The sequence below is a fragment of the Branchiostoma belcheri genome, unplaced genomic scaffold (assembly GCF_001625305.1).
Source record: "Branchiostoma belcheri isolate BF01 breed outbred unplaced genomic scaffold, Haploidv18h27 scaffold17, whole genome shotgun sequence".
NCBI lineage: Eukaryota > Metazoa > Chordata > Leptocardii > Amphioxiformes > Branchiostomatidae > Branchiostoma > Branchiostoma belcheri.
In genome coordinates, this window is record NW_017803157.1 from 1,448,237 (window position 1) to 1,469,417 (window position 21,181).

Consider the following 21,181-nt stretch of genomic DNA (forward strand, 5'->3'; position numbering starts at 1 on the left):
ATTCGTCGCCATTCACGTTCGTTATAGTTCCATCAAGACCATCGGTTTTCAGATCGATTTGGGAATAGCTTTTAAAAGAAATCATTCAATAAGGAATTCACACTCGGGCCATGTATATCTGTTTCGCCATGTAGCCTTGGGTCTAAAGTTAACCAAAAATACAAACCATAACAATAGCAGCAATAATCGCTGTAAACTACATCAACATATTAACTAGGTCAACAATACCAATAACACAGCTAAACATAGGATATTACTGCAGCAGTGGTTCCGATTAACGATTGCTGCTGATGTATCAATTTTCTATCCGTCCCTCAATATTCACGTCACGACTTTCGACTCGGTTAAAAGAGACAAACTATGCTTTTAGTAGATTTGCAGGTTGTGTAAGTAAGACCCAAATTTTTAATTTTGGATGCCATTCTAAAATCATCGTCAGGAATAAAACCTCATCATCGTTGTTCACTATGGCAATGTGGCCATACGTTTATTCACTGAACAACCCTGCCCATTGCAAACCGTCCTAGCCGCATATATATTTTTACTTTAAAGATTGATATGCTTTCTTAGCGTTCACCTCGCTAAAGAGTACATCATCGGTTTCCTTGGCACAGGAGCCGTACCATAGGTATTGCCCAGGGTGGGGAATGATTGAATGTTAGTTTCAGCTTGTCATGTTAGGCATCTATGGTCATCAGTTATCTTTATACCTGCAGTGACATGCTTAGTGTTATAGATGGCACCGGGATAGCTGAGGAAGTGACACTTTGCATAAGTCTTTGGTGCGGTGGCCATATGTAACGTAACGTGAATCCCTTTTGTATACATTGCTAGTGAAAATGACATCAAATGACAGCTAAAATGTCGGTATTTCCTGGTCTTTAAAATAAGTAACGATTGATTTTCCTATCGCGAAGAGACGTTTAAACCTAACAGCTCGATCGTGGGCGTTGAAGGTACAAAAAGGTGGCTGCATGAGAAATGACTAGTATCTCATCTTTGTCGGGCTAAACTGCAGGGATGGTAATTCTAGTAAAGCTATTACTATCAGTAATGCCCGTGTTTGAGTGTGTAGGTAGAAAATGGTTATGCCATGAAGGATCTCCATACATCATGGAATCTTCCGGTTTACCCCATAAATGTGCTTCCTGTCGTCATCAAACCTGGACTTTAATGAATTCTGGACGACGCACCGTGCAGACTGAAAACTTCCGGGTGTCATATGGTATAAATATAGATATGATAGACAACTAGTAATGAAGACCAAGCGTGATTTCGGATTGGATCTGTTCATTACCGCTAACTGCTGAAGCAAACAATGAATACATAATCAAATTATTCTGAGAAATCACACAGATATATTTTTGGCAAACAGGCGTGGTGAAAATTACATTCCTGGCGAGGCTGACATTGCAACCTATGCTGAAATACGATTATACAGCACAGTATCATAGGCACTGGCGTCGACAGCAAAATGTTCACATTCTTTGGAATCAGAATTATAGTACATATATGCTATGCTTCCATAACTAAAGTCATAAAATATTACAGGCCTAGGTAGGTAGAGCTGAATATACATTTACATCTTCAACATCATTTGTGTTCTGCAACATTAGACAACTTTAATCCTAACCGTATTTGGGAAAGCATATGATATACAACTTTCGAGACAAGAATAAACATCATAAACTGCAAGGCTGATTTTTATGAATAAAACTTGAAATTGAGCATCTGAAACCCTCGCTACGTTGCCAAGATTCGCTTGTCAAAAGAGACATGTTGTGACTACAAACCGATGAATGAGTCTACAGGGTCACAGCAGACTTAGCCTTTTTCTGTCAATTTCTGAGGTTTCAATGAGCTTTGCCCGGGGGAAATCACTTCAGGTGTCTGTTTCCGTTAATAAGAAAGGGCAACTACCCTCTTGGCAGTAAGGAAAGATGTTGGCCTGAACCACTGGTGGTGATGGGGGTTGTCACCCCTGACCCAGTTGGGTCAACAGTTACTTGCGCGTCATGTCACAGCCGCCATGTTGCCTTACTAATTAAACCTTGAAGCGCCAGACCTATAACCTCACCTGGTAACTGCCATGACTAACTGTACCTCATTTATCTAAGGCATGTCGTGATCTAAACTCTAAATGAACTTATAGGCATCCAATGCAATTACAGGGCAATAAAGATGAAATTTCGGAGCTAACTTTCTGGTACATCTTTTTGATATAGTACGCTGGATCAATCATATCGTAGTATGTTGGTATCTGTGAGGCAAAATGTGACGTCAGTTACGGAAAAGGGTTGCTTGTTTTGAATCGTAGGCTTATTCTAGCTATTTATTGACACCCAAAACTAAGGAGACTGATACCTGCCTTGCTCAATTTTTGCCTTACATTAGTATAGTAAGCGTGTTGTTTACTACGAAAACGGAACGCTTTTTTTTGGTTAAATGAAAAATTATTTCAATTTTCTTTAAAGCAAAGAGACATCAATACAGCAGTAATTCAATATGCCGCAAGAAAACAATTGCGTCTTCATTTGATAAGTCTCGCCCACGAGAAGTTTGATGTTTGCAATCTGTTTGCTTTGCTTTTATCTTTCGCTTTTTTTTATTCATTTGAGGTAAAATTGCTCATTGTTGTTGAGCACCGTGCCTGGTGTAGGACGTGTTTTTGCTGTCCAGAAAACTGACAAGAGGCACCATGCCGGGAGGGCAGCAGCAGTCCCAGACTGGAGTCACAGGAGGTAGCGTGTTCTTGTTTGTTTGTTTGTTTGTTTGTTTGTTTGTTTGTTTGTTTTCTATTTGTTTTTATTATTCCTTAATGCACAGATTCCCTCTGCATAGCTTTCCACAGCTCGGGACCAAGACGTCATGAGTTCGAATCCCGGCTATTCTCAAAATACATACCTGTAAACTACAACTAATTGATTTGGCAGTTGCGACGTTAAATGAACAAACAAATTAATAAATAAAGCCCTTTTCTGTAGCTTACACGTCATGTAAACGACATATGCCATATATAAAAAAATGCTATATTATGCACATAACAAACAAACGAACCCCACATGTTACTAGCTACCAGTTTTGTAGCCAGGCTTTAGCAAAAACAAATACCCGTATCTTTGTTATATTTTGTGGGTGTTTCATGTGACTCTCACTTAACTTTCTATGAGTAAAATTATAAACCATGCAGCCATAATATATGCATATTATGGTTGCATTATAATGTTATATTCTTAAGTATGCATTTCACATTACATAATTACATCATATGTTACTTTACATTATGTTGTCAGATAGGACTGTGAAACGCATATTCCTCTTTAATTATTCAACAGATTCCACCTACGACACGGCGGCGGACGTTAAGAAGTGTTGGCGCCTTCGCAACAAGCTTCGCAACAATATTTGGCAGGTCGCAGGCCTTGGGTTTGCCGTGGTGATCGTCATACTGTTGTCTTTCTTTGCAGGCAAGTTTCTTACATGACTTTAAAAGAATACATGCGTTGTTTTGCCTGCCATTTTTTTTTGAATAAGGAAAGTGATCTCAATTTAGTTTTAGCTCATTGAAGAGATAATCTCCTACTGTGATAGAGAAGATATGTACATTTTGCTTCCTTCGACAGTCACAATGGGCATTGGACCACAGCTTACTCCCAACTTCTTGGTCAATGTTAACTTGCAGTGCTGCATACGTTCATCGTCGTACAAACACTGTTGTAGAAATTTGTTGTAAAATTGCCTTTTGAACATGCTCATATACATGTATTCTTACTTTTTCTCTTATCTTCTCGATATAGTGCAAGTCAACAATCTCTCAAAGCAATTTGTGGAGATGAAAAAGGAGACTGGGCTGCGAGTAGCCGAGCTGGAACGTTAGTATCCTGTCTATTATATTAGACGTAGAATTTCAATACACTTGATATGTAGCTGCTTGTATTGTAATTATATAACTGTTATATTTTAAACTGTTATATGTAATAGTTGAACAGTCATGCTCACCTGTTAATATGTGCATGTACATGTGTAAAGGAACTTAATGCTCGCCAAACTCAAAAACACAATAGCTAGTATACATGTTTAGACTGATTGTGGCGTTTTGATTCTATCTTAGGTTATCCCTAGTAAACGTATGAACTAATCTCTTTTTTCAGAGGTGTGTGCTTCATCCGGGTTTGCCGGCCCACCAGGAGAGAAGGGGGCCACGGGGCCAGTTGGCCCTCGGTCTGCCGGACCTCCTGGCCCACGAGGAGAGAAGGGGGCAAGGGGTCCAGCTGGCCCTTGGTCTACCGGGCCCCCTGGGCCAGTTGGCCGACCAGGAGAGAGGGGGGCCACGGGGCCAGTTGGCCCTCGGTCTGCCGGACCTCCTGGGCCTCAAGGACAGAAGGGGGCAATGGGGCCAGCTGGCCCTTGGTCTACCGGGCCCCCTGGGCCAGTTGGCCCTCCAGGGGAGAAGGGGGCCAGGGGGCCGATTGGCCGCCCGGGAGAAAAGTGTGAAATAGGACCAACTGCATTTGTTGCAGGTGAGGCATCCAATTTACTTTGACTAATCAACGTTTTGCACATTGGCTATAGGCTGTCTGACGATTCATCTAACAGTTGGTTGTCTTGTTTTTATCGTTGTATTTCTATTGCTCAGAAAGAGCTCTTTGGAAGGTTAACACATAGAAAACAACCTTTCCCCAGCTTGTCCCAAAAGAGGTTATCAGCAGTGGCGTGGAATCTGCTACAAGGCATTTGATACTCCTAAAAAATTCAGCAGAGCAACTGCGACCTGTCGTCAAGATGGTGGCACCCTCCCCATGCCCCGAGACGCAAAGACCAACGCTTTCCTGATGTCCCTGTTTAAGACCACTACAGGCAGTGACCGTAGATTCTGGCTCGGCCTCTCCGATGAGCGCCAGGAAGGAGTGTTTGAGTGGGCGGACGGCGCTCCCCTTGGAGCGTATGCCCCGTGGGATCTGGGACAACCACGCAAAGACCACATGCACGCCCAACTTGAAAACTGCGTATACATGACAACAAGTGGAAAGTGGGCCGACAAAGCTTGCTATTTCCCGTATTACGTCATTTGCCAAGTTATCCCAGGTACCCCAAGTAAATATTATTCCTTCTGATGAAAATAAAACATCATTCTTACATGGTTAATTTAGAGTTTGGAACTTGTCAAATGTTTCAACCATTATTGCAATGAGTACTTAAGTTGACAAATATTTTCACAATTCATTGATGGCAACTTTGTTGTCTCTAATGCAGGGTAACCAAGGAGGCAGGTTGAGAGCCCACTACCAATGTGGACTGTTCTTCGACCGTCTAACCAAATAAAATATGATTTAGATGTAAAACCTATATTCTTAACTGAGTGTTATTTCTTACCTACCTTATACTGTTTACTGACACAATTGTTGTTTTTAAACATTTAATAGAAATAATAAAATCATGATATATTATTACAGCGGTAACACCTTTAGTAGCCGACTGGCTTCAACACAAAGCGATTAAAACGATTACGTGTTCATATAATAAGTCTCGTCTGAGCACGTAGACAGGCAGGAGAAAATTTCATGTTTACAAATCTTGCAATCTCCCAAAAATTGACAAATTGCACATTGGATAATCTCCAGCCAGTCTGGTTTTTACCCCGTTGACAGACATCGTACCTTCTATCAATTCTACTTCATTTCACACGAGATGTATCATTGACACAGATACTGACATACAGGTGGTCTTTAATAGTCCGTGTTTGGTAAAGTTTTACCGCAAAGTTAATCCAGGTCGTTAGTCATTACAAGCATCCGTCATCAGTTTACACGCACCGTGGCATTTTTAAATCCTTCAATCAATATAGACATCGTACCAGAAATGGGTCAGCAAGTTTCTCGATCAATTGCTCTTTTATCGAGTGTTATATGGGCTAAGATGACTTGCTATCGGATATCAAAAACGGCAACACCAATCCGTAAATAATTTTATCAGGTCGGTGATTGACTGAATAACAAAGTTCTTTATTCACAACTCAACTATATGTTTACAAGAAACGACGTTTCGATGATCATCTGTCATCTTCATCAGGGCAATTCTGATTCACTGTGTACTGTAGCTAGGTGTTACTGGTTCACTGTGCACTGAAGCTAGGTGTTACTGGTTCACTGTGCACTGAAGCTAGGTGTTACTGGTTCACTGTACACTCAAGCTAGCTGTTACTGGTTCACTGTACACTCAAGCTAGGTCCTGCTATGTCCTATTTAATTATTTAATTATTTAATGTATTTGTATTTAATGTAATTGTCATTGGTAGTCCTTCGCAGTGCCCAGTGAACCAGCTACACCTAGCTTCAGTGCACAGTGAACACGTTAGAATTGCCCTGGCTCTTGTAAAAGACTGGTTCGGAATAGAACAAGCCGCAAATAGATTCCATTTTTATAAATAGGGCGGCCCATGTTTTGTGATGTAATTTTTATTTTATGTCTAGTGGTGAAGCCTGTTGCTTGAGTGCGTCACCACTAGTGTATTGTATTTTTGCATGTTGAAATAAAAAAAAAATAGGGCGGCGATAGTCAACACCTTAAAATAGTTTTTCTTCTAGATGTACTGCGTGTATCTCTTTTCTATATTATTTATTTATTTCATAAATATATTATGTACACACCCCCTGATTTTCTCAATGATGAACATCATAAGATGATGGACACATGATCATCATGATAAACTAATGAAGTGAAATTTGTCGATCACCTCTGTGTTGAATGGTGAACCACGACTCACTTCAAATGTATCGACTATCATAATAACAATATACCTGAGGTTTGCAACTCAAGCCATTGCTTCAACAGTTACAGATCAATTAGATATATCATCTCTGGCCCATGCCTTTTCATGCCAGCAGGTATATGACCTCAATTACGTACGTAGAGATTATATTTGGGGGTTAATGACATTAAAAATTGGTCACTCAACACTCTTGGCGATCTCTTACAATACCCTAGAGGCATTTATGTTTATAATAAAGCTATCAATCTAGCTTGAATGATAAGAAAATCCCGCCGAGAATTACCGTTTCTGTCTGGTGATGGATTTCTGGTGACAGGCCGTGAATATGCTGACATCAGGACAAGCACTCGACATTATGAGGAATAAAATACCGACCACTCCGGGCGTCCTTTGCTCTTGTATGTCATTTCTATTCACCTTCTATTAACCAGCAATGATCATTGTCTCTAATTTAAATGATGTAACATGAACTATGAATGGCATTTTACCTTGAAATTTATCTCAGTTGAACTCACTAGAAGCCTAAACCAAAAGTTAGGTTGTTAACCAGCATTTCAGGTTGCCGTCAACACTGGCTGTTTAATTTAGAAGGCCATGTTGCTGTGTATGCAAGAAAAAAATGATTTGCACCCCGAGAAAGTGGGCGTCTCGCACAGAAAATATGACTTGCGCTCCGAGGGTGCGACAGTGGGTATTTTGAACCCTGTAAACGTTACGTATTCTTTAGCCTCCATAGCATGCCAAAACTGGGGGGTTTGGGGGGTCTTCAGGGTCTTTGGGAGCTTTTATGTGCTATTTTCTGATTGCATATAGACAACATAGCCGGCCTGGTTTAATTACCCCCGTTTTTTGGCATGCACGGAGTCGGTATCTCAAAGGTAAATTGAACCGGGCTAATCAGAAAACAGCCGAAGACCACCAAACCCCCAGTTCTATAAGCCTGCTACGGAGGCTACTTATTGGTGTCCTGAAACGCACTCCGACAAGCAACCTTACCAACCCTAGAGCGAACACTATTACTTCACACGGTGTGACATCAATCGCTAGTGTTGATAGCATATTTGGTTTTCTTCATCCAAAACACCCATGGCTCGCCTGTAGCTTCTCCTTGTAATTGAATACCAATGGTTGAGTCCAGGTCAGACTACGTGGACACATTCGGGAGGAAAATAAAGAATAACACAGAGGTTCATCTTCCAACAGCTTCTGATATCTTGCTACCATCTTGTTAATCGTGATAATATCAAATGTTCCACACGTTTGCTATATTAGGTTATCCATAACCATCTCTACCCCTGTATATTCCCCCTTCTTGACTGAAGGCACAACAGCGAGGGACATGTTCTCTATGGTTAAGACTGATTCTCAGACCCCATGCGACCGAGGACCCTGAATTTTCCCGATGTTCCCTATTGTTTTATAATTCATCATCATCTTCAATACTGCTTAGCCCTCTAAAAAGAAGATTACTAGCAGCTGCGCATTAGTGACTGTGTGCAAAGTGCAAACAAAGGGTAAGGTAGGGGTGGACGTGGACAAGTGCACGGACAGGACAAGTGAAATCAGTGGTGCTAGTGTTACACATATTTACATATGTACAAGGACAGGGAGGCAGCTCAATGCAGCGAAGCCCGTCCCAGCTCTGCTTTGAACTGGGAGATGGACTTCGCCTCCGCCACACTGGGCTCAAGTTCATTCCACTCCTTGATGGTGCGAGGGAAGAACGAGAGCCTGTAATAGTTGTTCTTACTCGCGATTGTCTGCAGCTTTAAAGCGTGATTAGTGCGGCGGGAGCATCGAGCTGCCGGGACGAGACACGAGGTGTGGGGGACAGAGATGGTGTTGTGCAGGACTTTCAACATTGTAGTAAGCCTGGCCATTTTTCGGCGGTGTTGGAGCTCGAGTGATTTCCATCCCAGGTTACCTAGCATCTCAGTAACAGAGGCCGTGCGTCTGTAGTTGTTACATACGTACCTGGCAGCTCTACGCTGCACTGCCTCCATTCTGCTTACCTTATCAGAAGTATGGGGGTCCCAAACTGGGCAGGCGTACTCCAGTAATTATCCCTTCCTATTATTTTATAATAAGCCCCTCCTTAATGTTTGTAAACCTCTAGCAAAACCAGCATGGTTTGGACATATCCACTTGATATGAAGATTCATATTTTGTTGAAACTTTTTGGATGTAATCACACAGTAATTAATATTGTACAACGCATAAAAGTTAGTGGATCAGTGAATTAACACATAGGCAGAAGGGTGAAAACTACCTAGTCTCTACCAGACTAACTACGCTGGCTATATATAGGAGAATAATTGCCAGGGGAGTTTGGCCACCTTGTAGGTTTAATTGGCCGGAGGGAAATAAAGAAACTACCTCCCCCGCTGCCGGACTCCCTTGGCCAATTTTTACTCTCTTTTTTACCGAATTCTACGATCCGCATTCCCGTAGAAAAGCCTGGTGGAGGCTTCAAACTACCCATGGTGTGTGTAATCTCGATGGTTCTTCCCGGTAATTTACGCCGAGGGATTCTATCTCCTCCTCACAGCTGGAATTATCTTGAACCGGCTGCGTGGGCGTCGCGGAGCGGCCTGGAGTGGGGAAAGAATGCCGACATGTACGTGCGATGTGGGTGTGTTGTGCGCAACAGTGTCTCAACATCTGGGTACATTCGTCTGTAAGATACGTTTGACCTTATTATTTAAAAAGGCGGCTAACTTCAACAGCATTAAACCTCCAACAAAACGAATCTGTCAGACTCCATTCATCCGACATTTGATTTGTTAAACCTTTTTTTTTTCGAAATTGCTAACTTAGTAGTTAGTTTCTACATTGTCGTAGGCGGATTCAATCTTCGCCCAAGTAATTTCTTACGCACGGGAACCACTCAGGCGGACACGTTTTGTGCAGACATTTTACTATTTCCTTCTTATAGGAATGTTTCGTGAAGCAGTAAGAAGGTAGAAATAATATGATACCCAAGGGCAAGAAAATATTCTTACTAAGAATGGAAAGACCTCGTCGAATTCGGTAGATCTTAGAAGCTGCCTACTAGCTGTCACAATAAATGGCTGTGAGCTATAAGAATTGTGGATTCGTCTTTGGTAGAAGCGACGTTGGGCGGTAAGGAGAAATACTGCAAATGGTCAGACCCATCGTTTTACCAGCCCCAATACAACAGAGCAAAGTTTTTTTTCTATGTGACAGCGCATCTTTCCAGCGATGTGATTGAAATCAACCCCGTCAAAATTGCCCCGCGTGCGGTAAAGGGCCTTGTACATGTATAATATTAGTGTACAAATTGTCAGGAATATTCTTATATATCAGTTTCAGTTTATTGCACAAAGAAGCATAATGCAGCCAGATGCCTTGATTGCACGTGCATTTGCATACTGTCAGTAAAATACATTGGAATAGAAAACATTGACTAAATTAGTTTTTAAAACAGCTACGAATCTAAAATTACTCAAAACAAAGTGGTACGTACATATCTAAAATAGCTCTAAGCATAGTAATACGACGTCGACGTCGATAAATTAAGTATGAAAACCTGTCGTAGAATGGATATTTGACTACGTACAACGTCGTTTTACAATTGCAACTCAGTTTCAACATATAAGCCCCATTTCAAAGATTCATCTACATTCTGGACGATGTATTTCGTATGGGCATGGAGTAAACAACATACTATTAGATTTTGTATTGCCGCTGTTTTTAAAATCTAACGAAACCGCTGACATTTTGTTTTCTATTTGATCACCTACTTCAAAGTAGTACTCCTGCGTCTGCACAAATGTAGTTACTTCTTCAATCTCCTCTATAGCCAGCGGCGTTTACTCCAGAACACACCATCAATGACATACATTTATTACATTTACGACTGGGCTTCTTTTGAACACTGCTTTGAGAAAGAAAACATTTCTAAGAAATCCTCTCCTTAAAAGCACAGATGCAAATATGAAACAATTACACTGGGTAGGAACACAGTTCCTCGTGCATTAGAAATACAGGCTGGATTACGAAAAAAATGAGAGGTTCCATGGTTTCCAACACTGAACACCTTTCTTTTGATAGATAGTATTATCTTCACAGCAGTCCCAACCTGGCAATTTAGCAAAAGATATTTTGGTACCAGAAGCCACAGGGTAGCCCGTAACTGCGTACAAAAGATCTCATCTTCATTTCATGTTGTTTGTCCGCTGTGTCCCCAGGCAGAGTTGGTGGATGAAAAGCACGCCTCACGCGTCATTGTGATTAAAACTTGCGGCGGCAAATTACGGTTATACGCAACAAGTCACGTAGGCTGACGCTCGGGGTTTGATTTGAGTTACTGTTTTACTGCGCTTTGACTTGGCGGCAACAGATAGTCGGCTGGTGTGTTGGTGTCTCCGAGGACGCAACTTTGTGGATCTGAGCAACAGAGAGAGGTAAGATGGGTTTCATTTTGCACAACATACGAATCCACTTACTGACAGCTGTGTTTATGACACACGAGAACAGGAGACGTCTGCGTCAGCCATATAAGGATATAAGCAAAACGGGCAGATTGTTTACCCTGACGAATAAGGGTGTCGGTGAAATCTCTCATCCCCTGCCATTCTGAAGGCTGTCAAAGCACGTTTACCTTTTGTAACGAGTCCAAAAGGCAACTTCTAAGCACTGAGCTAAGTTTGTGGGAGGTCTGGGCGACTATGCTGGGATATGGCCGCTGAATGTTAACGTTGGTTTTGAATGCCTTCCCGAATCGTGCCCCTGTTGAATGTTTAGTTCTAGATCTATTGCCATCATGGCAAAAATTACAGGTTAAATAAAAGACTGATTTCCAGTGAAAAACACAGGCTTTGATAAGGTCTCCATACGTGTATAGCGTAGAACCTACACCCTGTGGTTGGTTGCCGGCTAAATTAGATTGGATTTCAACGGGGTGTCTGTTTAATGTACCGCAGACTTTGTTACGTCTACCTGTTTTTCTAGAGGCACATCAATTGAAGTATGACGTGAATGAAAATCATCAGTTGACGCGAATGAAAACATGATTTGAGACCGCATGCTTTCCTTTTTCTTTTCATAGGTTACCACTGGCAACAGTTATCAGTGACGTGTTTTTCTCGGGGTATATTCGTGGACACCTGAACAGGTTGGGGTACTCCTGTGAGACGGTGGCTGAGAGGCGTTTGGAACTGACAGCGTCGATTTGCCAATTCTGCATCCTTCTGACGCGGTAAACAAAAACAGCGACAAGCAACTGAGCTCCATCTTTAACACTGGTTTTGCAGGCGGAAGCATCGGATAAAGGTAAAGCATGCATCCTTATGATAAAGATGTGGACCCATTCGTTAAGGGTGTTAATTATGCAGCCATGTGAATTAAAACCCTGCGTAATTGGGTAATGTTACGTAGAGACCAGTGTTGATGCATGTATTGCCACGCACCTTATTTCGCTCGACAAACAGGGATTTTACTATGTGTGTCTTTCTCGATTGATCTTATTAAGATTGGATGGGAAAAGCTTGAAATATGATGCTGCACGAAGATTGGGGATGTAAATGTAAATTCAGAGAACCGTTAGCCACCAAAACGGTAAACATCATCCACGGACCAAGCCTTGACTATTCATAGAGGATGTTTTTCTGTGGCAGGACAACAGAGCTGGATTTTCAAAGTAGATTTTCGTGTATTTCTTTTACACTAGAAATTAATTTGAATTCACCCTATCCCTATCCCATAGTACACTGACATCTGTGAGGCAAAATGCGATGTCCCTGATCAGATATGTCAGATCCCCACGTCCAAAATATTTTTTGCATCGCCGCCATAAAATTGCACCGGAACATTGTCTTAAAATTTTACGCTCTAGGTGGCAATAGTGCAGATTGGCACATTGGCGCACCAAATCCGTGGTGTGTTTGGCACACATTTAGACAGATCAGCCAAAGAGGCTCGGTGGGCGTCACTCCACCGTCAGGGAAGGGAATGTTGTGTAAAGCATTTCCCGAGAGTACAACGTCGGGGCATGATGAGTATCGAACCCGGGACCTACTGCTCTAACCGTTGCGCCACCGACGCCGAAACATTGCCTTTAACTTTGGCAACCCCTTGTTCTTATCAACACACAGATTTTCGTCCAAGCAATGGAAGAAGAGGGGAACATGACCAACGACACATTCGTGGAACTAGGAGTATCGTTCTTCAAACACGACCTGGGCGTGTCACTGGTGTTTATCGGCGCGTATGCCGTGCTGTGCCTGCTGTGCGTGGTCGGGAACGGCACGGTACGCTTATTTGTTTGTGTGCTTGTTTGTTTGTTTGTTTGTTTGTTGTTTTGGCCTCCTAAGCAGATTTCTGAGGCGGCGTTATTTTTGGGGGGAGCAATGCGGGTTATGCCGCGGAGAGAAGGTTTTGTCGCCGAAGGACTTTGCCAGGGAGAGACGGTTTCGCCGCCGCCACACATCCTTTCCAAACGTTGTTGTGTTTTTAATAGCGCTTTATGGATCAGGTCGCCGAGTGCAAGCAGACTTCTCAGGCGGCGAACCCGTCTCTCCTCGGCAAACTCCTTTTGCGGCAAAATCTACCCCCCGTGGCATAACTCACGTCGCTTCTCGAAAAGAATAATGCCGTCGCCTCAGAAGTCTGCGAAGAAGGCTGGTTTATGTAAGGAACCTCCAATTAGGGACAATACAACCACTACTCTTCGAATTCCTGGAGTCCTCATAGTCTTAACTACATTGTAAAATACAAACATTACAACTATTATTTACATTCACTTCTTACTGCATTAAAAGAAAACTGTCTTACTATCATTTGCCATCTAATAATAATAATGATAATACAATAAACGTCATTAAAGTAACTTTGCACATTTATAAACTTTGCACAATATTACATAAACATTAGGCTAAATTATCATTTGCTATGTTTTGGAGAGTAAATTAAGCATCAATTAATAACAACGTTACAGTCCGGTCTTACGCAGCTTGTACTTACATGTACAAAATCGGTGTGTTACGTCTATAAATGTGGTTTACCGATTATGCGAAACAAACAAAACAAAATATCATATTCAGTCAAGTTAAAAATATGATGTTCCTGTGCTAGGTGTGCTGCCTGGTGGCGCAGAACAAGAAACTCCACACCGTCACCAACTTCTTCATCCTCAACCTGGCCGTGGCGGACCTCATGATAGCCGTCTTCTGTATGCCCATCACCCTGGTCAACAACATCGTCACAGGTACATGTAGGTCCGGTCTAACACACCACACGACACACAGGAAATTATAAAAAACATGGATAAATTGACAACATACGGCTGCCCAAAGATAATTTCCGTCTCGTATATATACGGTCGTTGCCAGACCTCATGATAGCCGTCTTCTGTACGCCCATCACCCTGGTCAACAATATCGTCACGGGTAGGTCCGCCCACAGATTTTTGATTGATTTGATTCCTTGAAATTGTATTATACACGTGAGATATAGGCAGCTGTTGCTGGTGTTGTGTCCCACACATTGAATCAAATACAGGACATACAATACTCATTTTCACTTGAATTGTGAGGAAAGTCGTGTTAAGTGCCTTTCAAGGGCACAAGACCAGTGGCGTGTCATCAGGACTCGAACCCGGGACCTCTTGGTACCGAGTCGAGCACTCTGCCGTTACGCCACACGTCCCCACTTTCATAAGGTGTATACTCATACCCAGTCTTGTTTTCTCCTCCCCCAGAGTGGGTGTTTGGTGACGTCGTGTGTAAGCTGACTCCCTTCATGCAGGGTCTGTCCGTGGGCGCCTCCGTCTTCACTCTGGTTGCCATAGCAACCGATCGGTGAGTCATTTTAAGTGTAAAGTTGGAACGTTTGATCATTATATATTTTGTCTTTATTTGCAAACTCATGCCCTTACAGAGTCCACACTATACTATTTATAAGCTGTATAATAGATCATAAATATGTAATAACTATATATATCATTGAATGGATAGTATATTTCAGAGATCATTATGTTTGCTTAATATCAATAATGTGTGTTAACATGTTTAGGAGAAAGAGGCACACTTTAAGCCCCTGTCAGCTCCTGTCACATACTCACAACCTTCCCACGAATTTGTTCCCGAACACCGGCCGACTGCCCCAGATCCGGCTGACGTTCGGGGGCACTCTGATCAGATTTAGGACATGCCTACCTTCCTATTCAAATCGAATTTGCTTCAAATTTGGCGCCCCTAATACTGCTGACCCAGCCGACTTTGCGGCGACCTACTCCATGGCTATGTACAGGTCAACAGATGCTTATTCTGCAATATCTCTTTTACCCTAGCTACGTCGCCATCGTCTGGGCGCCCAACGGCAGGATCCGTGAGAAGCAGGCCGGAGTCATCATCGCGGTGGTGTGGATGCTGGCTGCGGTCATCATGGCGCCTCATGCCGCCGTCATGGAGGCCAGACCGCACCCCTACATACAGGGACACGCCTGCCAGGTGGGTAACAGAGGTTGTGTGGCGTAATGGTAGAGTGTTCAACTCGAAACCAAGAGGTCCCGGGTTCGAGTCCTGCCAGGCTACCTTTCTTACAACTTTCCTCACTTCCCTCAGGTGAAAATGAGCATCTGTGTTGGCGGCGGCACAGAAATAAGTTGAAAAACTGAAGCGGTTACATGTTGGAATAAAAAAGGGACATGCCTGCCAGGTATATGACGGGGTTTGTAATCAAAGGCAAAAATGTCTGTCTCAGCTCCGCTGCGGTACTGTCTTTCATCGCTATTCTTAGCCATTCGCAACATGCATTGGAAGGATGTATAATGATATAGACGATGCACGTTCTTCCCCATGTGGGGCTAAATGCAGTAGTTTCACATGAAGCTTTTAGGTAAAGAATCATGAACAGTAATACATGAACAGTCGGAGAAACATAACAACTAAAGCTATGCTGCACTACATATATCGTTTACAAAACAGTCGAACGTATAAGGCTATGCAATCATTAAATCAATCATTTATCATGTCTCTCCCAACCTATCAAAAGAGGTGTACGAACACAAGAGTTTTTGTTGTACGGGATGATTGTCACAGGATGTCATAATATATACAGTGTAAGTGCGTCTTTTACTGACTGTTTAGGGTGTGTAGCTACGTATGTACGTTCTTGGTTTGTTACCTTAATTGTAACTGTAAAATGAATCAGGTAGAGATTGCATAATGGTGTTTGTTGTGGCCTGAAAGGGACGGTTAACAAAAGAATAACATTGGTTACGCTTTATTGTTATATATAAAGCTCCATTGTGATATAGATGATTTTTTTGTAACCGTTGTGTATTTCATTGCTGTTTGTGCCCTTGTTCCTACAGGAGTACTGGCCAGATGTGAGGTACCGTATGGCGTATACCGTCGTCCTGTTCCTCCTGCTTTTCGTCGCTCCACTGCTGACCGTCGCCTTCATGTACACCAAAGTCACCAAACAGACCTGCAAGAAACCCCCAACATGCCCTCACACCCTCCAGCCCGACAGTGGCGCCAGACAGCTGCCGTCTTGGACTGACATCTTCCGTTTCGTTAGAAAGAACTCCTCTGCTGTCGACAGAGATTACAGAAAAGCTAGAGTTGTGAGGATGTTACTTGTCGTTGTTATCTTCTTTGCAATCTGCTGGTTGCCGCTGCATTTGGTCACTCTGGTTGGTGACTTTGCCAATCTCACGTACGACCAGCTTGTGTTTGTGTACGATTATCTGTACCCAGTGGCCCACTTCCTAGCCTACTTCAACAGTTGTGTCAATCCGATCGTGTATGGGTACTATAACAAGAACTTCACACGAATGTGGAGGGAAATGAACGGCACTGTGCGTCTGTGTTGTTGTAAGAACGAAAAGTCGTCTCGGAGTGAAAACATTCCCCTGACCAGTTTCCGCACCACAGCCGTAGTGAACACGCAGAATGTGAGTCCATATCGCGTGGCAGAGCTAGCCAGGATGGCGAACAGGCTTTAAACACTTTCCCATTAATTCTGGGGGAAAAGTGTTATTATACAGTGTGTTATGTTGTACATAATACGTAATACATGTAACGACAGTAGTACTAATGGCAAGTCAACAGAATTTTGTGACAGTATCACTCATCTTGTGTGTTTGACAGAACTGAATAAAGATGATTTTAACTCTCTCAGTCGGCCATGATTCCTTGAAAAGGTATTGAAATTCTTCATGTAGTTATGAATTTTTCTCCGTAGTTATAGAAAGTAGTGACATATACGTGTAGATCTAGATCTCTATCACCCGAGAAAATGTTAATTTAGAGAGCAATCGGGCCCCCTTGAAAAATATTTCTAAAAATCGTCCATATTATGGTGCCTGATTAAAGCAATACAATGCAATACAATACAATACATGTTCTCAGATCTTCTTCTACTTGTTTGAAATTTTTTCAAAGAAAGGTAACTTGTGTCTGGAGGCATAATTATGTCAGGGATTGGCAATTAGTATTACACACTGAACTGGAGCCTCAAAGGCTTTATAACGCCCGTTTAATGGGAAACCTTGTCAGCATGCAGAGCAATATAGTATTTGTGTGAAACGTGCTTAAACGGAGCCAATGCAATATTTTAGGACAGCAAAACCAAGCATATTCCGGATAAGGAAATCTGCCTGGTGTTGACATAATTTCTTACTTGAAGCGTTTAAATATACCCAAAACACGCTATGTGAGAAGGATTTTGGGGTACCACCCGTAAATAACTAGAACCAGCCTACGATAGAAGCAATCGTTTGACCCAAATTTTAGCATTCATCTCATATCAACCTACTTTTTCTGAATAATGAAACACCAATATTAAACTCAGAGCATTCCACGTCGCAACAAAAGGTCTCACAGCAACTACATGTACCTAATATAATTATATAAAAACACGGTAGGATACCACAACCTCTCACTCTTGGGGTTCCTTCATGATTTCGTCGGCATGATAAAAAATAATCAAGCATCTTCACTTCATTCATACGCCCTCAGGCTATTAATCTCTTACGTCATGGAAGGATAGACATCTAAGTAATAAGATTCGCCATATAACAGTTACTCAAGCAACTGGATACTAGTATAATTTTGGAAACGGTTAGACGTTTCAGGTAGTATCCACAAGTGTCAAGTGTTGGAAACTGTAACAAACACAACCTTTTGCTCTTCCAGCAAGGTACCAAACAAGCATCTTAACATTGGTTAAGCCCTGGACTAAGAAAATTAAAACCCTGGTGCTGGCTAACATTAACTGAAACACTGCATGAAACATATTATACAACAGGCTACAAGAACACTCCTGGGGTTCTTACATCAAGGACAATCGAGCATCTTAATATTGGTGGCCCTGGGCAATTCTAGCATTAACGTCAAGACACTGCAAAGACTTTAAACACGGAACACGGAAGACTACCAGACTACCTCCAGGGGTTCTTCGCGTCAGTGATTCTGTCAAAATTACAACTAAGCATCTAAACATCACCGGCACTCAGGCCGCCTACATTAACGTCATAGTACATAATGTACATTTGGACACCGCAGTTTTTACTTACAAGGAACGCAGCACGCTACCAGAAAGTCTTTCCATCACCAAAGTGTATATAATCAAGGTGTCTTAGTAACCATGCATACCCCGGGCAGTGTTGGGAGTGTAATTAGGCCACAGCAAGTAAATTTCATGGATGACATCCTCCGCAGATTCTAATCTAATGTGAAGGTCGAAACAACAAGACGGGCAAAAACCAATATTCTTCCATTTTCAAATTTTGAGGTAATAGGCCTTGTTCAAAAAGAGTTGAGGTGACAAAACATGATACTACAACCAACAGGTCTTTTATTCTTGTATTCAACAGTATCGTCTGACTTGTAGATGTGTATATACCTCAATTAACTAGAACAATTGTAGAAAATAGCTTGTCGTACCATCATAAGTAGCTAGGATTTCTATAAATGTGGTGAAGATGGAGTGTTTGAAGAAGTGTTACGCTGGATGGTGGTTATACTGGCTAATCATTTAGAAATTGTCATTCTTCTTCTTAAATGACAGAACGATGCATTTTACCCGGGGCAAGAACCGTACCTCTTGTGTGTGTTTCTTAACCCTAAAGCTTCACACAAGATCTCCCCCGACCTCGCCCCCGAACACCAGCCAACCCAGCTCGGCTCAGCTATCTGACTAGAATAAGGTCAGGCCTACCTTTCTATACGCACCAATTCGAATCTGCAGGGTCAAATTATTTGAGTCAAATTTCACCCTCGAACAATTAGGCCCCGACTACAGCTGACTTACTCCCAGGGGATCTCGAAAACCGGTCGAACACCAGCCAACAATGGACACATTTCTGCATGGAGACAGCCCTGCATAGTACACCAGCCACCAGCGAATGTTTAAAACATGTTGAAACATTCAACTGACGCAACTGAATAGTAGCAGACCTAACCGAACACCAGCCGACCACAGCCGAACTTGCTGCCGACCTACCACGGTTGAGAGTTCATCCAGTTTTCGGGAGGCCATATTCCTTAATGTGTGACGTGGCATTAGGATTCGGGATGTTTACTGTGCAGACAACTTCCCGCATCACAACAGACTTCTAATAACTTTCCACGTCACATCGGGCTACAGCAGGGGTTAGTGCAGTTTTCAGTTGACGTTCAAAGCAAAATAAGAACAACGGTAGCAAACTTGGACATGGCGACATCAACCTGTGACAACCCAGACCCAGAAGAGACCAATTTTGCGAAGACTTACCTGAAATCCGGAGCCGGGGTGCTGTACGCTCTGCTGAACACAGCATTCGTCGCCTTCGCGTCACAGTTTATGGCCCTGAGTAGCCAAGCAGGCATACCTGGGCTGCAGCTGACCTTCCTCATCAAACTTGTACAACTTCTTGTCGTCCTCGTCGCCCTGCCATTCTTTAGACCAAAGCTGACGACTGAAAACGGACGACAAACTCTTCTCTTGGTGCTGTCGACAATTATTGAGAACCTTGGAACGGTCTTCTTGTATCTATCATTTGTTTTCGTTGTCCCTGGGATCGCCTTCGGTATCATACGAGGATCGTTGCCCTTCGTCTCGGCCTGTATTGGATTCTTGTTCCTGAAGGAAACTGTGGGCGCCGTGGATTGTTTCGGAATCGTCTTCACTGTAGCCGGGGTGATAGTTGTGGCAGTTGGAATGATCACGGAGAACACTTCGTCCACGCGGCGTCTGACTACGTCCATTCTTCTTCCACTCGCGACAACTTTCAGCAAGGGGTCAGGTATCGTCATCGCACGTTCGCTTATCGGTGTACAGGAGGTCTCTGTTTTAACACTGCTCTTCTACGCCAACCTGGCAGGAGCGGTGGTGCTACTTGGGCTGATGTACACGACAGAGACCCCACCACTTTGGTCGATGTCCGCACAGACGATGGGCTACGTTATCGGATTGTGCCTGTGTGCCTGCTGCGGACAATTTGCAACAAAACTCGCACTGAAGACGGAAAAAGCGGGAATTACTGCCACAATTAAGACTTTCACCATACCTCTTGCAGTGCTGTTGGACTACCTTTTTCTATCGGAGTTTCCCAGTCCGGTCAAGTTTGGCGGTGTTGTACTTATAGTGTTCGGTACCGGTGTAGTTGCGGTGTATACATGGTGGCGGCATCGCAAAGAGACTCTTCACAAAAATCTCATGGAGAGATTAAACTTTGGTAATTAAGTCTTTCCGCGCAATCAGTCTATTTATTTATTTATTTATTTATTTATTTATTAGAATTTTCCAGACAACTGGGTGGGAGGACAAAACAGGCCTAGGTGAATATACACCTTTGCTAGTTGTCCTCCAAATGTGTTCCTGTATCCAAACATACAGCCTGATGATTGTCTGTATGGGAACTGCATGCAAATGTCTTTGTTAACACCAAAATTCAGAAACACTGGTGACGCGTTTAGCATTACGCAAATAAAGGCTACGCTGTGGTGGTATGAACCATAGACAGGAACATTGCAAGTCTTTTTTGGATATTTTTTCTATCAAGCTAAATTATTGATTAAACTGTAGACCTTTTCAATGGGGTGGCAGATTTTATTTATCTCTGTATGACAAAAGTACTGAATGAACTGTAGATATTCTACAATGTGTTAGTATATTATCAGGTGTTATTAGATTTTATCCACTTGATTGATTAAAAAAGGGAACGGCATGGTTCTTGTCAGGACTGTTTCACAATTTTTTTCTAAAGTCGTCTATCTATGATATCGACTACTTGGTTATAGACGCGCTATCATCACAATATTATTGAGTTCCTTTTTCGACTTCCAAAAATTTGTATTCACTTTATTTACATATCAATCAATAGGTTGTGCTTATAAACCTGCATTTCCCCTCTGGTCTCTCAGTCACTGACGAAAGCTAGTGGATACTAGCTGAAACGTC

General features: G+C 42.5%; 3 protein-coding genes and 1 pseudogene across 3 annotated transcripts; all 4 read left to right on the top strand.

Annotated features, from left to right (window-relative positions):
• The first annotated feature begins 2,698 nt into the window (after positions 1-2,698).
• LOC109466574 (collagen alpha-1(I) chain-like) lies at positions 2,699-5,275 on the top strand. The gene is made up of 5 exons (XM_019764305.1): positions 2,699-2,741; positions 3,336-3,467; positions 4,152-4,520; positions 4,684-4,951; positions 5,254-5,275. Exons 1-5 carry the CDS (start codon positions 2,699-2,701, stop codon positions 5,273-5,275), a joined length of 834 nt encoding a protein of 277 aa, XP_019619864.1.
• Positions 5,276-11,566: 6,291 nt separating this feature from the next.
• LOC109466765 (neuropeptide FF receptor 2-like) lies at positions 11,567-14,593 on the top strand. The gene is made up of 4 exons (XM_019764588.1): positions 11,567-12,064; positions 12,886-13,041; positions 13,865-13,997; positions 14,490-14,593. Exons 2-4 carry the CDS (start codon positions 12,901-12,903, stop codon positions 14,591-14,593), a joined length of 378 nt encoding a protein of 125 aa, XP_019620147.1. The 5' UTR covers positions 11,567-12,064; positions 12,886-12,900.
• Positions 14,594-15,048: 455 nt separating this feature from the next.
• On the top strand, positions 15,049-16,758 carry LOC109466575 (neuropeptide FF receptor 1-like). The gene is made up of 2 exons (XM_019764306.1): positions 15,049-15,240; positions 16,107-16,758. Exons 1-2 carry the CDS (start codon positions 15,049-15,051, stop codon positions 16,740-16,742), a joined length of 828 nt encoding a protein of 275 aa, XP_019619865.1. The 3' UTR covers positions 16,743-16,758.
• A 2,347-nt stretch (positions 16,759-19,105) lies between these two features.
• Positions 19,106-20,346, top strand: LOC109466764 (annotated as a pseudogene).
• Positions 20,347-21,181: the final 835 nt, after the last annotated feature.

What these genes read in the sequence shown, in the direction of transcription:
- LOC109466575 (XM_019764306.1), top strand. Translation starts at nt 15,049, where the DNA reads ATGCTTATTCTGCAATATCTCTTTTACCCTAGCTACGTCGCCATCGTC. An exon ending in TACAGGGACACGCCTGCCAG is followed by an intron (nt 15,241 to 16,106) that starts GTGGGTAACAGA and finishes TTGTTCCTACAG; the next exon opens with GAGTACTGGCCAGATGTGAG.
- LOC109466765 (XM_019764588.1), top strand. Translation starts at nt 12,901, where the DNA reads ATGGAAGAAGAGGGGAACATGACCAACGACACATTCGTGGAACTAGGA. An exon ending in GCGTGGTCGGGAACGGCACG is followed by an intron (nt 13,042 to 13,864) that starts GTACGCTTATTT and finishes TTCCTGTGCTAG; the next exon opens with GTGTGCTGCCTGGTGGCGCA. An exon ending in GGTCAACAACATCGTCACAG is followed by an intron (nt 13,998 to 14,489) that starts GTACATGTAGGT and finishes CTCCTCCCCCAG; the next exon opens with AGTGGGTGTTTGGTGACGTC.
- LOC109466574 (XM_019764305.1), top strand. Translation starts at nt 2,699, where the DNA reads ATGCCGGGAGGGCAGCAGCAGTCCCAGACTGGAGTCACAGGAG. An exon ending in ACTGTTGTCTTTCTTTGCAG is followed by an intron (nt 3,468 to 4,151) that starts GCAAGTTTCTTA and finishes CTCTTTTTTCAG; the next exon opens with AGGTGTGTGCTTCATCCGGG. An exon ending in ACCAACTGCATTTGTTGCAG is followed by an intron (nt 4,521 to 4,683) that starts GTGAGGCATCCA and finishes ACCTTTCCCCAG; the next exon opens with CTTGTCCCAAAAGAGGTTAT.